This window comes from Cheilinus undulatus, linkage group 10 (assembly GCF_018320785.1).
Source record: "Cheilinus undulatus linkage group 10, ASM1832078v1, whole genome shotgun sequence".
NCBI lineage: Eukaryota > Metazoa > Chordata > Actinopteri > Labriformes > Labridae > Cheilinus > Cheilinus undulatus.
Genome location: NC_054874.1, coordinates 47,618,680 through 47,636,204, shown reverse-complemented (window position 1 = coordinate 47,636,204; position 17,525 = coordinate 47,618,680). Strand labels below are relative to the sequence as shown.

The following is a 17,525-nucleotide window of genomic DNA, read 5'->3' as shown; positions in this document are numbered from 1 at the left end:
TTTAACAATAGAGTTATAATAAATAAACAAATAAATAAATAAATATCTGGCTTAACCCAGGTTTAACTATAGAGCCATAATAAATAAATAAATAAATAAATAAATAAATATCTGGTTAACCCAGGTTTAACTATAGAGCCATGATAAAAAAAAAAAATCATAATAAAATAAATAAATCAATGAATAAATAAATATCTGGCTTAACCCAGGTTTAACGATAGAACCATAATAAATAAATAAATAAATATCTGGGTTAACCCAGGTTTTACTATAGTGCCATAATAAATAAAAAAATAAAAAAAATAAAAAAAATAAATGAATTATTAAATAAATGAATAAATAAATATCTGGGTCAACCCAGGTTTAACTATAGAGCCATAATAAATACATTAAAAAATAAATAAATAAATAAATATCTGGGTTAACCCAGGTTTTACTATAGTGCCATAATAAATAAAAAAAAAAAAGAATAAATAAATGAATATCTAGCCTCACCCAGGTTTAACGATAGAACCATAATAAATAAAAAAATAAATAAAATAAAAAAATAAATGAATAAATAAATAAATAAATAAATGAATATCTAGCTTAACCCAGGTTTAACGATAGAACCATAATAAATAAATAAATAAATATCTGGGCTAACCCAGGTTCAACTATAGAACCATAATAAATAAATAAATATATAAATAAATACATATCTGGGTTAACTCAGGTTTAAGTATAGAGCCATAATAAATAATAATAATAAAAAAAAAAAAAATAAATGAATAAATAAGTAAATAAATGAATAAATAAATATCTGGCTTAACCCAGGTTTAAGTATAGAACCAGATTAACTAAATTAATTAATTATTTTTTAAGAAAGCTAAACTATCTTGATTTATTGTTTGTCGATCATTCTTCTCTGGTCTGTTTTAATTTTAAATAAAAATATTTTACTTCTCTGTATATGATTTCACTGTATGATGTCACCAGTCTCTCACCTGATTGGCTTTTCTGCATCACCTGTAGGGCCTGAGAAAGCTCCTTGAACCCCTCCAGGTTTTTATCATTCTGACTGTACAGAAGAATCTTCTTAGCATCTGAAAACAGGCGGGAAATTCTGCAGAGAAACACAGAGACAGTTAGAGCTCAACCAACTCAAGTAATTACTCTCCATGTTTTTGTTTATTCATCAATAAATTCTCAATAAACCCTGAATCTGGTCTGACAGGCTCAGAGCGTCAGTAAAACCCCACATAAGGTCTGACAGGCTCAGCGAGTCAGTTAAACCCTGCTTATGGTCTGATAGGCCCAGAAGCTCAGGTAAACCCTGCTTGTGGTCTGACAGGCCCTGATCCTGGTCTTACATCAGAATTGTTTTAATTTGAATCAAAGTGTGAAATCTACAGAGTCATTGGGTCGTTTATTTTCATCAAATTAAAAACAAAAAACAAACAATATTGGAGCTTTTCACAATAAAAGCAGAGCAGATTTTCATAATAAAAGCCTGTGCTGTTACATGGAGTCGTTGAAGTTGCCGACGACACCCGGCGACTCTCCTGGTGTTGGGTTCCTGAAACACGGGTTGTTGGCGTTACAGAGGATCCCCTGTATCCATGGTAACGTGCCTGCTGATGGCATGGCTTTGTTAGGGAAGTGACCTGAGGAAACAGGAAGTGAAGATCAAACACACTTTTCTGAAACATCCTGTCCGAATTTGAACATATACAAGTACAAAAATACAAATATACATATTTAAAGAAAGACAGTCAAACTGGTACCAAAAGAAAGAACTCAGCAGATATAATCCTGTTTCTGAACAACCACAACATAATCATGTTTTTAAATGACTACAACAGATATAATCCTGAGAAAAAGAGTAAATTAGGATAATCATTGGTGTGGATGTGTGACCATGTGTGTCTAACAGGATGTGATGAGATGTTCAGTTGTTTATCTGCTGCAGCGTTGGAAGAAACGTCCACCTGGACATGAAGATAACCGATGACTTTATAATCACCTGAATGTAGAGAGAGCAAGAGCGGTGACCTTTACCCTCTGAGAGTGAAGACGCTGCTATCAGAACCTTTAAGACTGCCAACTATCAAACAGTGATAAGATAAACGGTCATGTTAGTGAAGGAACACTCTGATCAGCCTCATTCATAAACCTCAGTGATGTTAATAAAGGTTCTCTGCTCTCATTGGTTCAATCAGCACATTTAATATAATAATAATGATGAGAATGATAACTCATCTCTCATTGGTTCTGTATTGATATCCCTCAGTGTCAAACTGTTTATCGAAGGGTTGTTTTCTTTGCTTTTAGACCTGGCCCATACGTGGGACCACAGAGGCCACTGCTGCTTCAGGCACTAGAGACACTAACAGAGACATAGAGGCGGAGCTAAATTCTCCTGATGAACACCTACTACACGCTGACATGTATTCATATCAGCTATGTCCCTAATAAAGAAAACTGATGAGATAATACAGCATCTTTCAGCTCTCTGTCATTATTAGAACACAGATATATCAGTAATCTTTCTACTATATGACAACAATGAAGGAAAAAAGGCTCCAACATATCAAGCTTTAACAACATTCCATCCTTGCCTTTGAACACTACGCCATCCATTGAGTTTTGAAAACCTTCTATCCTTGCCTTTGAAGATGACATCATCCATCTAAGTTTTTTAAACATCATATCCTTGCATTTGAAGATGACATCATCTATTGAGTTTTAAAATGTTCTATCTTTGCCGTTGCTTCTAAAGACAATATCATCCATTGAAGTTTATGAAGTTTATAAAACATTTTATCTTTGCCTTTGAAGATGATGTCATCCATTGAAGTTTATAAAACATTTCACCCTTGCCTTTAAAGAGGATGTTCTCCTTCTACAAACCAAAACGGATGAGTTATAAAAAAACACTACCCTCTGTCCAGTGTGTGTCCATAAAGAGATTTAGATGTATTATAAATGTATATTATTCTGACATTCTTTCATAACATTTTGACATTTTAAATGTGGACTGGGTCCTTGGGGTGCCAGGTTTTGATCAGCACCCCTAGTGGTGGGTCAGGCTATAGTACCATGTCGCCGTGAATATGTATTTAGTAAGGTGGCAATGGCCTTTGACCTCGCAACTGTTATTAATTCACCCTTTGGTAAAATCACTAAAATAAAATCACAGCAGAGGAAAAAGAGCTGATACTGAACCATCAACACCTAGTCTGAACCGTTAATCTAAAACCTGATGGTTGACTCAATATCAACAGGTGAGAATAAGAGGAATAATCCAACATGAGCTCCATGTTTAAGATGACATGGACACCTGGACAAAAACACTGATGATTAACAGACTCTACTGAAGCCCCATCCACCACAATCACACCTGTTGGTTATTTCCAAGTGATTTAATGTCCTGATCTTTAAAAATAAACCAGAAATGAAGTTTAATGTTGGTACACAGAGAGCTTCTCTTATGTAACCAATCAGAACGTTATCAATGGTCAACGGCGCTCAGTGACCTTGGACAGGTGTGATCAGGACGCTCAGGTGAGATAAAGGGTCATAAACACAGGTAACTCACCTGAGGAGCTCAAAGAGAACCCCTACTACAGCTGATCAATCACAACACCTGCACTAACAATCCCAGCATGCACCTGGCCATTCAGTCAGATGGTCGACCACAGAGGTGACAGGTGACTACGGTGGGTAACCTCAGCTAAGCGCTAACCATTAGCTTAGCACTGCAACACAATCCATCAGTGTTTATTTAAATCATAAAAGACAGCAATCACGCACTCCACAACAATCTAACAGGAAAAGACCTCCAACTAACCTTCCGTTAGGCTCCGCCTACAAAACACCTCAACACTGAGTACAAACAGAAAAGGGTTAAAGCTCCAGACAGATGGGCTGGGGTCATTCTCACCTGCTGCTCATACCTGGTTTCACTCTGTTCCCAAGGGCCCTCTCTAACCCTAAGGGGCCACTCTAACACCGAGGGCCCACTGTAACACCGAGGGCCCACTCTAACACCGAGGGCCCACTCTAACACCGAGGGCCCACTGTAACACCGAGGGCCCACTCTAACACCGAGGGCCCACTGTAACACCGAGGGCCCACTCTAACACCGAGGGCCCACTGTAACACAGAGGGCCCACTGTAACACCGAGGGCCCACTCTAACACCGAGGGCCCACTGTAACACAGAGGGCCCACTGTAACACAGAGGGCCCACTGTAACACCGAGGGCCCACTGTAACACCGAGGTCCCACTGTAACACCGAGGGCTCACTGTAACACCGAGGGCCCACTCTAACACCGAGGGCCCACTGTAACACCGAGGGCTCACTGTAACACCGAGGGCTCACTCTAACACCGAGGGCCCACTCTAACACCGAGGGCCCACTGTAACACCGAGGGCCCACTGTAACACCGAGGGCCCACTCTAACACCGAGGGCCCACTCTAACCCCGAGGGCCCACTCTAACCCCGAGGGCCCACTCTAACACCGAGGGCCCACTGTAACACCGAGGGCCCACTGTAACACCGAGGGCCCACTCTAACACCGAGGGCCCACTGTAACACCGAGGGCCCACTCTAACACCGAGGGCCCACTGTAACACCGAGGGCCCACTCTAACACCGAGGGCCCACTGTAACACCGAGGGCCCACTGTAACACCGAGGGCCCACTCTAACACCGAGGGCCCACTCTAACACCGAGGAGCCGCTCTGTCCCCGAGGGCCTTCCCTGTCGTAGAGGGCCCGCTCTGTCCCAGAGGGCCTTCCCTGTCTTAGAGGGCCCGCTCTGTCCCAGAGGGCTCTCTCCATCTTAGAGGGTCCATTTTTATCCATCCAATGTTCACTATCAGTTAGAAGAAGGGAACAACAAGGAGGAGGACAAAGACAAAACTGTTGTGGTGTGGTTAAGGACTTAGATTGTGAAGTAATAGAATGTATTAATGATCTCCTAAAGTTGATCTCTCATAGACTCGGCTCTAGCACCTCTACACCCCCCCCCCAAAAAAATGTATTACTTCATGGTGAGCCTTGGTCCTCGCCAGTGCTTCCCACTTTTTAAAAGGTTGCCAACTTTGGCCTACTGTTTTGCAAATATGCAGGGACAAGCCCCCAACATCCTAGCTTCACATACATTCGGTCCTCTTCCTTGGATGACATCATGCTTTGAAGTCTTTGATAGAAGTAAAAGAGATGACATCATCAAAGTTTATAAACAGTCACCCCAGTCTAACCAGTACTCTACTGGTTTATTCTCTTATTAGTATACCAGTGTTTCCATTAAAGCAGGTCTATGGCAAAACAAGGGAGAAAAGCTGTTAAAGAATCTCAGCTAGCCTCTTAACTTGGTCCTAGACTTTGTAGAGTTTGGTCTCAGTCCTAGACTCCTCTCGACTCTGGTCTCAGTCCTAGACTCCTCTAGACTCTGGTCTCAGTCCTAGACTCCTCTAGACTCTTGTCTCAGTCCTACACTCCTCTAGACTCTGGTCTCAATCCTACACTCACCTAGACTCTAGTCTCAGTCCGAGACTCCTGAAGACTGGTCTCAGTCCTAGATATCTCTAGACTCTGGTCTCTGTCCTAGACTCCTCAAGACTGGTCTCAGTCCTCTAGACCCCTCTAGACTCTGGTCTCAGTCCTAGACTTTTCTAGACTCTGGTCTCAGTCCTAGACTCCTCTAGACTCTGGTCTCAGTCCTAGACTCCTCTAGACTCTGGTCTCAGTCATAGACTACTCTAGACTCTGGTCTTAGTCATAGACTCCTCTTGACTCTGGTCTCAGTCATAGACTACTCTAGACTCTGGTCTTAGTCATAGACTCCTCTTGACTCTGGTCTCAGTCATAGACTACTCTAGACTTTGGTCTCAGTCCTAGATACCTTTAGACTGTGGTCTCAGTCCTAGACTCCTCTAGACTCTGGTCTCAGTCCTAGACTCCTCTAGACTCTGGTCTCCCTTCATCTGTCCAGACCTGTAGTAGGAGGTCTGCAGGACTGAGTCATCAGTCCAGAGCATCAGTGATCTGGATCCCCTCCTCTCCAGGTAAACCAGTTCACCTGTGGTAAAAATCACTTTGCTCGGCGCGCCAGTAGTCGAGTGGTTAAGGCGCACACCATATACGCCGGCGTCCCGGGTTCGAATCCGGCCAATGACACTATTTCCTGCATGTCTCTCCCCGCTCTCTCCCCTGTTTCTGACTCTATCCACTGTCCTATCAAAATAAAGGCCAAAAATAAATCTTTAGAAAAAAAATAAATTAAAAAAAAAAAAACTTTGCTGTGTCGGGATCAGAGGGGATGGATATAGGAATGTTCTGATGATAACTACACAGCACAGCGCCACCTAGAGCTTTAAAAGACTAACCTTACCACAATATAATTGATTGAGAACTGCTGTTCTTCACTTCCTGTCCGCCAACACGTCATCAGATTCAACAAGAGACAAGGAAGAAGACAAAGAAAAACACTGAAAGTGAAGAAAAAAGGGAGAAGAAGAAGAAGAGGAGGAAGTGTTCTGTCCTAGCTGTTTGTGTCGATAAAGCTTGTTTGAACTCACATTCATGCTGCTCATATGGAGGATAGTTCAGTCTGACAGCGATGAGGATGAAGAAGATGAAGAGCGGCCAGACGATCTCCACCAGCAGCTGGAGCTGAGGGGGGAGGGGGGGTCATCATCATCATCATCATCATCATTATTGTAATGCATAATAACTACACAGCAGTCGTCATGACAACACAGACACTCTGACCGATCTAGGGCTGAATGATCTGGGAAAATAATGTAACTATGACTTTTTTCACCCAATATTGCGATTGAAATTCATCATGTGATTATTCTTCAGGTTCCTCATCTTAGAAACCATTCTATGTAACACACAAAGCTATTTCTCCCAGAAATTTATATCCAATCTCCCAAAATCTATAAATAAATGTTAAAAATTCTAAGAAAATAACTAAAAATTAAAAACCTGCCCCACCAGCCCCCCCCCCCCCCGAAAAAAATCTAATTATCTTCTTAAAAATGTACAAATACATTTCTCAAATTTTCATGAAATTACCTAAAAGTTTTAAAGCTAATTCCCCCAGAAATTTTAATCAAATTCCCTAAAAATTACAAATAAATTTATCAAATTTTCAAGAAGATACTTAAAATTTTCAAAGCAAATCCCCCCCCTGAAATTCAAATCAAATTCCTAAAAATGTAAAAATACATTTCTCAAATTTCTGCAAAAATATTTTAAAAACTCTGGGCAAACTTCCCCCCAAAATTCAAATAAATCCAACAAAAATGTCTTATTGCTATTATTTTGTCCTATATTGCAAATTTGATATGAATTGTAATGAAGGGAATGATGATTTTATGGATTTCTTACTTTGAAGAAGACAAAAAATAGACAAAAAACAAGGAAAGTAGGAACTTTTTCAATTATTTTAGAAAATATTGGCACTTGAATGTTTGCATTATGTGTAGAGCAAAACACCTCTGCCTAAAAAAATGTATTAAACTGGTATTTCGAAACACATTTCAGGTAAAAGTATTATTTGAAAATTGCAGTAGGTCACATTGCGATTTAATTTACATTTCGATTAACTGCCCAGCCCTAGACTGGACATCAGAGTTTCACTGATATCAGCCATCCCGATATTTCATCAATCAGACTCTGATACAAGCACACCTGTGTATAGGTAAGAACACCTGCTAAGCTGATCACAGCTCAGACAGGAAGTTAACAGTCTGGTCTATGTTTGGGGCTTCATTCTAATGTTCAGGGCTCACTGTGGGGCCCAGAGAGTGTGGGGGGTCCTAGACCTTAAACAGGGGGGTCATCATTTAGACCCAGTAGTTCTAAAGGAGATTTACTAATGTTATTATGCAGAATAAAACTGGGGTGTTTGGAGAAGCAGGCTTTAATTCCCTTCCTCTGTTTAACAGACCTTCTGGAAATAATCAAACATGACATTTTAGTAGGGGATAGTTTTGTCCTCTGTGTGACTCTGAAAAATAATTCCTCCAGAAAACCTTAAAAAGGGAAATTTGACCTCAGAATGATCCATGGATAGTTAACCAGTTTGTTTCCCTCCATCCTACAGTCGACTTTAATGTCAGATATTTTTCTGTTTAATCCAAAAAAAAAAAAAAAAAAAAATATCACTGATTCTAGAGAAAAGGGACAAACAGGGCCAGACATTTGACCTTCAGTTTAAATAATAATGATAATAATAATAATAATAATAATAATAATAATAAAAATAATAATAATCAGAAATAATAATCATAAAAACAATAACAACAACAACAACAATAATAACAATAATAATAATAAAATAATAAAATTAATAATAAAATAAAAATGAAAATAAGAACAAAAATAAAAATAAAACAATAAAATAAAATAAAAATAATAACCTAAAGTGTATATTTGTGCAGGTTTAAGTCTAAACTAACAGATGTGAAATATGAATTTTAAAATTCTACAAATCTAACTTGTTTCCATCATATTCTGATTTTTGTCGACTATCAACATTAAAATACAGTTATCTAATCCTGGTATTCATTCATAATATTTAAAAATAAAATGCATTATTTTCCACTTAATTTCATTTTTCACCTATCTGAAGGATCTGAACATTGTATTTTATAGTTTTCTAACTTGAATATTAACCATATTAAACTAATATATTTAAATAAATTAGTCATTATTTCGTGTATATTTATATATACATTACAAATAAGCAGAACTACGTGAAGAGAGGATAATGGAACCATTAGCTGACAGAGCTGACCGTGAGGATAAAGAGTGAGGTTGTAAACTAGCTTTTTAACCTAAATAATTCTCTATAGATAAATAAAAATGGTGAGAATGAAAGGTGGCATGCTCTGATTTATATTTATTTATTTAGTTAGTTCTTTTTGGACCCCCTTACAGGTCTGGACTGTGTTTCTCAGAGGTCTTTCTTCAGACATTCTGGTTCTGGCTGAGCTCCACTGATCTGGTCTGGTTTATTCTCAGTGGCATAAATCAGACCCATCATGAGCATTAATCTGTCACTCATTAAACATGCTGGATCTGAGAGTCTAAAGCCCGGACCCGGACTCTCTAACACGGCGCTGTACTCACGGTCTGCCGGCGTCTGTAGGTCAGGTTCTTCCACAGCAGCAGGCCCAGCTGAGTCCTCACAGACATGTCTGACGTCCGCTCGTCTCCACGTCTGAATGATGCTGCAGCTTGCTCTGTCAACGCACGCACAAACACGGCGTCAGCCAGCACAGCGCTCAAAGGTGCCGGGGTTAAAGGTCAGCCGAGAGGACTGATACTGGAGCTGCTGAGCTCGCACACGGTTATCTGCACACTCCTACACAGAGACACTAACATTTATCTGCACATGTATCTGCTGGGAGTTCATCAGTCATACATGCTGCTGATATCACGATTATAGAGTGGCCATATATTCCTCCATATCTCTGCTATACATCCACCTATTCTCTTATAGAGACATACCACATCTAGGGTCAGACAGTACACACGGAAATGTTTCAGAATCTTAGACTAAAATATCCTGAGTAACTCCTAAAGTCAGTTTTTAAATGATGATTTTATTTATTAAGGATAAAGCCATCCAAACATACCTGTGGAAAAAACATCCCCCCCTAAACCTAATAACTGGATGTTCCATCCTTGGTGTTTTTGAGTCTTTCACATCACTGTGGAGGAATGTTGTCCCATTCTTCTTTGCAGAATTGTTTTAATTCAGCCACACTGGAGGGTTTTCCAGCATGAACGGCCTAACTGAGGTCATGCCACAGCATTTCAGTCAGATTTAAGTCCAGACTTTGACTAGACCACTCCAGAACCTTCATTTAGTCTTTAGTCCATTCAGAGGTGGACTTGCTGGTGTGTTTGGGATCATCGTCCTGCTCCATAACCCAAGAGCGCTGGAGCTTGAGGTCATGAACTGATGGTCGGACATTCTCCTTCAGGATTTTCTGGTAAAGAGCAGAATTCATGGTTCTAGTGGTCCATGGTTTTGATTAAATGCTGTTAGTTGAACTCCACATGGAACACCTTCCAGAAAGTTCATCTTCTGTCTGGTCAGTCCTCAGAATATTTTCCCAGAAGTCTTTGTGATCATCAGGATGTTTTAAGTCAAATGTGAGACAAGCCTTTGTGTTCTTTTTGTCAGCAGTGGTTTTGGCCTTGGAACTCTCCCATGATGCCATTGTTGCCCAGTCTCTTTCTGATTGTTGAATCATGAACTTTGACCTTAACTGAGTCAGTGAGGCCTGCAGGTCTTTAGATGTCATTCCAGGTTCTTTTGGGACCTCCTGGATGAGTCATCCATGCACTCTTGGAGTCATGTTGGTAGGCTGGCCACTCCTGGCCACTGTTCAGTTTTCCCGCTTTGTGGATAATGGCTCTCAGCGTGATTGTCTGGAATCCCAAAGCCTTAGAAATGTCTTTGTAACCCTCTCCGGACTGACAGATTGCCGTTCATGCTGGAAAACCCTCCAATGTGGCTGAATTAAAACAATCCAGCACAGAAGAGTGGGACAACATTCCTCCACAGTGATGTAAAAGCCTCACAAACACCAAGGATGGAACAACCAGTTATTAGCTTTAGGAGGCAGAGAGGGTTTGGATGGTTTATAAAATCATCATGAGTGGATGTGATTGGTCGGTAGTGCTGGGTAATATTCCCAATTCTCAACCACAGTAAAGATTAAACTGTCTGAAGGAGAACAAGTGTTAACAGACTCTGAAACCTCAGACAGACTAGAGACCAGCTGATGGTCACCACTAAACAGGATCATCTAACTTCCTGTTGATCACAGCGGGGATGACTGGGGGGTTACATAAATGTAAATGACACCCACCCCCCCCCCCCCCAGTTTACACACTTTAAAGACAGACAGAGCCACAGCCATCGACACTCACAGGAAAGTCTCTGAATTAATGAGGATGGGGGGGTTAACAGTCACCCATACGTCCACCCTAATGTCCCGACTGAGGGTGATGAAATCAGCTGTTTGACCAGGATCAATCAACTCTCAGACCTCCTGATGATAATCTACGACGGTTTAGATCCCAGACCCTAGAATACCCCCGCCAGAGCCCTGAGACCCCCCCTGTCCTGGAACCATCCTGTTCAGATTTACGTTTTAGAGAGTTTAAGTTCATTTTAGCACAAATCTCCCTCCATCCCTGTGGTTTAGACTTAACTCATTCTAACAACACTGGATCAAATAAACCATTTATGTTTTTTGGAAAGCATCCTGTGAACCATGACTCCGTAATCAAACCATTAGAATGTTTTTTGAGTATCAGGCCTCACTGGCCTGGTCTTCAATCTATCAGTCTGATCAACGCTGTCACAGCCTACAGCTCATTTAAAAACATTAATACAGAAATATTAAATGAACACATCCATATATCTGTAAGACTGCCCGGCTCTAGAGCTGCCCCTAATCTGGACTGACAGCTCAGCTCTGGTCAGGGTCAAAGGTTAAAACAGATTAGGTTGAATCAAATCAGACATGATCACTTCCTTCTGTCGATTTTAGAGACAATTTAATTAAATATAAGAAAGACAGTCTGTTATTTTAGGTGTAACTGATACACAATAATTTAAATCTTATTATTCACTGATTTAAACAGAAAAAACAGAGTTTTTTAGTTAGAATACGGTTTAAATCAATCTTAACATTTACCTGTTAATCATTGGGTTTTTGTTTCTAACATTTAAAGAAGAGTGGTTATTTAAGGATGGATTTATTGTGATTACCCATACGCAGATATTTTAGTCTATTTAATATACCTTTATTTAAGTCAGTGAAACATCAGGGATTAAACTTTATCTGTAAAACGCGAATTAGAGTTTAAAGATGAAAAAAGAGAAAACTTTAACAAATACACTTCTGTAGGTCCTTAATGAAATAAGAAACAAAAACTATAGATACCAACTGATAATAAATAATATCATAACTAATAATATAATATACAGCTGATATAGACTGATATTTACAGCTGATATAGACTGATATTTACAGCTGATATAGACTGATATTTGCAGCTGACAGACTGATATTTACAGCTGATATAGACTGATATTTACAGCTGATATAGACTGATACTTACAGTTGATATAGACTGATATTTGCAGCTGATATAGACTGATATTTACAGCTGATACAGACTGATATTTACAGCTGATATAGACTGATATTTACAGCTGATATAGACTGATATTTGCAGCTGACAGACTGATATTTACAGTTGATATAGACTGATATTTACAGCAGATATAGACTGATATTTACAGCTGATATAGACTAATATTTACAGCTGATATAGACTGATATTTACAGCTGATATAGACTGATATTTACAGCTGAAATAGACTGATATTTACAGCTGATATATTTGCAGCTGAAATAGACTGATATTTACAGCTGATATAGACTGATATTTGCAGCTGATATAGACTGATATTTACAGCTGATATAGACTAATATTTACAGCTGAAATAGACTGATATTTACAGCTGATATAGACTGATATTTACAGCTGAAATAGACTAATATTTACAGCTGATATAGACTGATATTTACAGCTGAAATAGACTGATATTTACAGCTGATATAGACTGATATTTACAGCTGATATAGACTGATATTTACAGCTGATATAGACTGATATTTACAGCTGATATAGACTAATATTTACAGCTGAAATAGACTGATATTTACAGCTGATATAGACTGATATTTACAGCTGATATAGACTGATATTTGCAGCTGACAGACTGATATTTACAGTTGATATAGACTGATATTTACAGCAGATATAGACTGATATTTACAGCTGATATAGACTAATATTTACAGCTGATATAGACTGATATTTACAGCTGATATAGACTGATATTTACAGCTGAAATAGACTGATATTTACAGCTGATATAGACTGATATTTGCAGCTGAAATAGACTGATATTTACAGCTGATATAGACTGATATTTGCAGCTGATATAGACTGATATTTACAGCTGATATAGACTAATATTTACAGCTGAAATAGACTGTTATTTACAGCTGATATAGACTGATATTTACAGCTGATATAGACTGATATTTACAGCTGAAATAGACTAATATTTACAGCTGAAATAGACTGATATTTACAGCTGATATAGACTGATATTTGCAGCTGAAATAGACTGATATTTACAGCTGATATAGACTGATATTTACAGCTGATATAGACTAATATTTACAGCTGAAATAGACTGATATTTACAGCTGATATAGACTGATATTTGCAGCTGATATAGACTGATATTTACAGCTGATATAGACTAAAATTTACAGCTGATATAGACTGATATTTACAGCTGAAATAGACTGATATTTACAGCTGAAATAGACTGATATTTACAGCTGATATAGACTAATATTTACAGCTGAAATAGACTGATATTTACAGCTGAAATAGACTGATATTTACAGCTGAAATAGACTGATATTTACAGCTGATATAGACTGATATTTACAGCTGAAATAGAATGATATTTACAGCTGATATAAACTGATACTTACAGTTGATATAGACTGATATTTGCAGCTGACAGACTGATATTTACAGCTGATATAGACTGATATTTACAGCTGATATAGACTGATATTTACAGTTGATATAGACTGATATTTACAGCTGATATAGACTGATATTTACAGCTGATATAGACTAATATTTACAGCTGATATAGACTGATATTTACAGCTGAAATAGACTGATATTTACAGCTGAAATAGAATGATATTTACAGCTGATATAGACTGATACTTACAGTTGATATAGACTGATATTTGCAGCTGACAGACTGATATTTACAGCTGATATAGACTGATATTTACAGCTGATATAGACTGATACTTACAGTTGATATAGACTGATATTTGCAGCTGATATAGACTAATATTTACAGCTGATATAGACTGATATTTACAGCTGATATAGACTGATATTTAAAGCTGATATAGACTGATATTTACAGCTGAAATAGACTGATATTTGCAGCTGACAGACTGATATTTACAGTTGATATAGACTGATATTTACAGCAGATATAGACTGATATTTACAGCTGATATAGACTAATATTTACAGCTGATATAGACTGATATTTACAGCTGATATAGACTGATATTTACAGCTGATATAGACTGATATTTGCAGCTGACAGACTGATATTTACAGTTGATATAGACTGATATTTACAGCAGATATAGACTGATATTTACAGCTGATATAGACTAATATTTACAGCTGATATAGACTGATATTTACAGCTGATATAGACTGATATTTACAGCTGAAATAGACTGATATTTGCAGCTGAAATAGACTGATATTTACAGCTGATATAGACTGATATTTGCAGCTGATATAGACTGATATTTACAGCTGATATAGACTAATATTTACAGCTGAAATAGACTGTTATTTACAGCTGATATAGACTGATATTTACAGCTGATATAGACTGATATTTACAGCTGAAATAGACTAATATTTACAGCTGAAATAGACTGATATTTACAGCTGATATAGACTGATATTTGCAGCTGAAATAGACTGATATTTACAGCTGATATAGACTGATATTTACAGCTGATATAGACTAATATTTACAGCTGAAATAGACTGATATTTACAGCTGAAATAGACTGATATTTACAGCTGAAATAGACTGATATTTACAGCTGATATAGACTGATATTTACAGCTGAAATAGAATGATATTTACAGCTGATATAAACTGATACTTACAGTTGATATAGACTGATATTTGCAGCTGACAGACTGATATTTACAGCTGATATAGACTGATATTTACAGCTGATATAGACTGATATTTACAGTTGATATAGACTGATATTTACAGCTGATATAGACTGATATTTACAGCTGATATAGACTAATATTTACAGCTGATATAGACTGATATTTACAGCTGAAATATAGACTGATATTTACAGCTGAAATAGAATGATATTTACAGCTGATATAGACTGATACTTACAGTTGATATAGACTGATATTTGCAGCTGACAGACTGATATTTACAGCTTATATATACTGATATTTACAGCTGATATAGACTGATACTTACAGTTGATATAGACTGATATTTGCAGCTGATATAGACTAATATTTACAGCTGATATAGACTGATATTTACAGCTGATATAGACTGATATTTAAAGCTGATATAGACTGATATTTACAGCTGATATAGACTGATATTTGCAGCTGACAGACTGATATTTGCAGCTGATATAGACTGATATTTACAGCTGATATAGACTGATATTTACAGCTGATATAGACTGATATTTACAGCTGATATAGACTGATATTTACAGCAGATATAGACTGATATTTACAGCTGATATAGACTGATATTTACAGCTGATATAGACTGATATTTACAGCTGATATAGACTGATATTTACAGCTGATATAGACTGATATTTACAGCTGATATAGACTGTTATTTACAGCTGAAATAGACTGATATTTACAGCTGATATAGACTGATATTTACAGCTGATATAGACTGATATTTACAGCTGATATAGAATGATATTTACAGCAGATATAGACTGATATTTACAGCTGATATAGACTGATATTTACAGCTGATATAGACTAATATTTACAGCTGAAATAGACTGATATTTACAGCTGATATAGACTGATATTTGCAGCTGACAGACTGATATTTACAGTTGATATAGACTGATATTTACAGCAGATATAGACTGATATTTACAGCTGATATAGACTAATATTTACAGCTGATATAGACTGATATTTACAGCTGATATAGACTGATATTTACAGCTGATATAGACTGATATTTGCAGCTGATATAGACTGATATTTACAGCTGATATAGAATGATATTTACAGCAGATATAGACTGATATTTACAGCTGATATAGACTGATATTTACAGCTGATATAGACTGATATTTACAGCTGATATAGACTGATATTTACAGCTGATATAGAATGATATTTACAGCAGATATAGACTGATATTTACAGCTGATATAGACTGATATTTACAGCTGATATAGACTGATATTTACAGCTGATATAGACTGATATTTACAGCTGATATAGACTGATATTTACAGGTGATATAGACTGATATTTAGAGTTGATATAGACTGATATTTACAGCTGATATAGACTGATATTTACAGCTGATATAGACTGATATTTACAGCTGATATAGACTGGTATTTACAGCGGATATAGGTTTATATACTGCCTTTTAATCTCAGTTGTCTGTATAAATAAGATACGTTTTGTAACCATCAGTATTTTGAAAGTCAGCAGAAATCCAATACTGAGCATCCATAGTTACAAACTCAGCAGACTTCAGTTTCAGAGGTCCTACAGCTGTGACTGAATCTGTTTGAATCAATACTCTATCAGCAGGTATTTACACAACTCTCTGTTAATTAAAGTGAATATGATCCAGGTTAAAAACGACTGGAATAATCTATAAATCCCTTCAGAAGTGTTAAATTAATCAGAAGTTAAATTTCATGCCCTCGGGTGGTTAAAATAGTTCTGCTCTTAAAATGTGACAGCGCCCCCGTAGACTCATACACGAACACCACCCTCGCGTTAAATGAACCTGAAATCTTCAGACATGTCCTCGGACTTTCTCATGGTTTTGTTCTCAAATATCCACAGAGACACGCTATAAAATAACCAGGACTGCTCCTGTTGAGCCGAGCCTGGTTCCGGTTTAAACTGAGTTCTTTTAATGAACTTTTATTTTGTACTAACAGAGAAAATCCGCTTATTTCATCTCTAAAGCTTCTCCTCACTGATTGAACCTTTTCGACCAAATATTGGACCCCAGAAGAAGAAAAACCAACTAAAAAACGAACGTAAACGTGACTCAGGTAACTGTGGATTTACTCCTGTCTGATTTAAACACCTGGAGCAGCGGCGGGCTCTCTGTCCGGGACTTTTCGGTTAAATAAAGTTTAAACAGAGTTAATAAAGTTATTAAAACTCTTAATCAATGTTTATACAGATACTGAAAGTCTAATAAAGAGCATCAAAGTTCACATACCAGTGTCGGTAAACTTCTCCGCTCCCTCCGTCTCCTCTCAGCGGCATCTATCAGAGACAGAGCTACAGCTGTGGGACTACACTGGAGACACGGGGCATCCGCCAAACCTTTCAAAATAAAATACACTTAGCGCTACAGCTGTGTGACTACACTGGACAACACGAGGCTTTCGCCGGACCTTTCAAAATAAAATAAACTTAGAGCTATAGCTGTGGGACTACACCGGAGACACGAGGCTTCCGTCAAACCCTTTCAAAATAGAATACATATAGCTACAGCTGTGGAAATACACTGGCGACACGACGCTTCGGTCAAACCATTCAAAATAAAATACACTTGGAGCTACAGCTGT

The 17,525-nt window shown here is 37.5% G+C and overlaps 1 protein-coding gene across 1 annotated transcript in view; it reads right to left on the bottom strand.

The window, feature by feature from the left end:
* Nucleotides 1-17,246, bottom strand: part of abca1b (ATP-binding cassette, sub-family A (ABC1), member 1B) — a 53,328-nt gene extending 36,082 nt beyond the window's left edge. The window contains exons 1-5 of the mRNA XM_041797376.1: nt 17,174-17,246; nt 9,133-9,245; nt 6,570-6,663; nt 1,505-1,646; nt 987-1,105 (exon numbers count right to left, since the gene is read on the bottom strand). Of these exons, the coding sequence (XP_041653310.1) occupies nt 987-1,105; nt 1,505-1,646; nt 6,570-6,663; nt 9,133-9,198 (421 nt within the window). The 5' untranslated portion in view covers nt 9,199-9,245; nt 17,174-17,246. The remainder of the gene's footprint in view (nt 1-986; nt 1,106-1,504; nt 1,647-6,569; nt 6,664-9,132; nt 9,246-17,173) is intronic.
* Between the last annotated feature and the right edge of the window lie 279 nt (nt 17,247-17,525).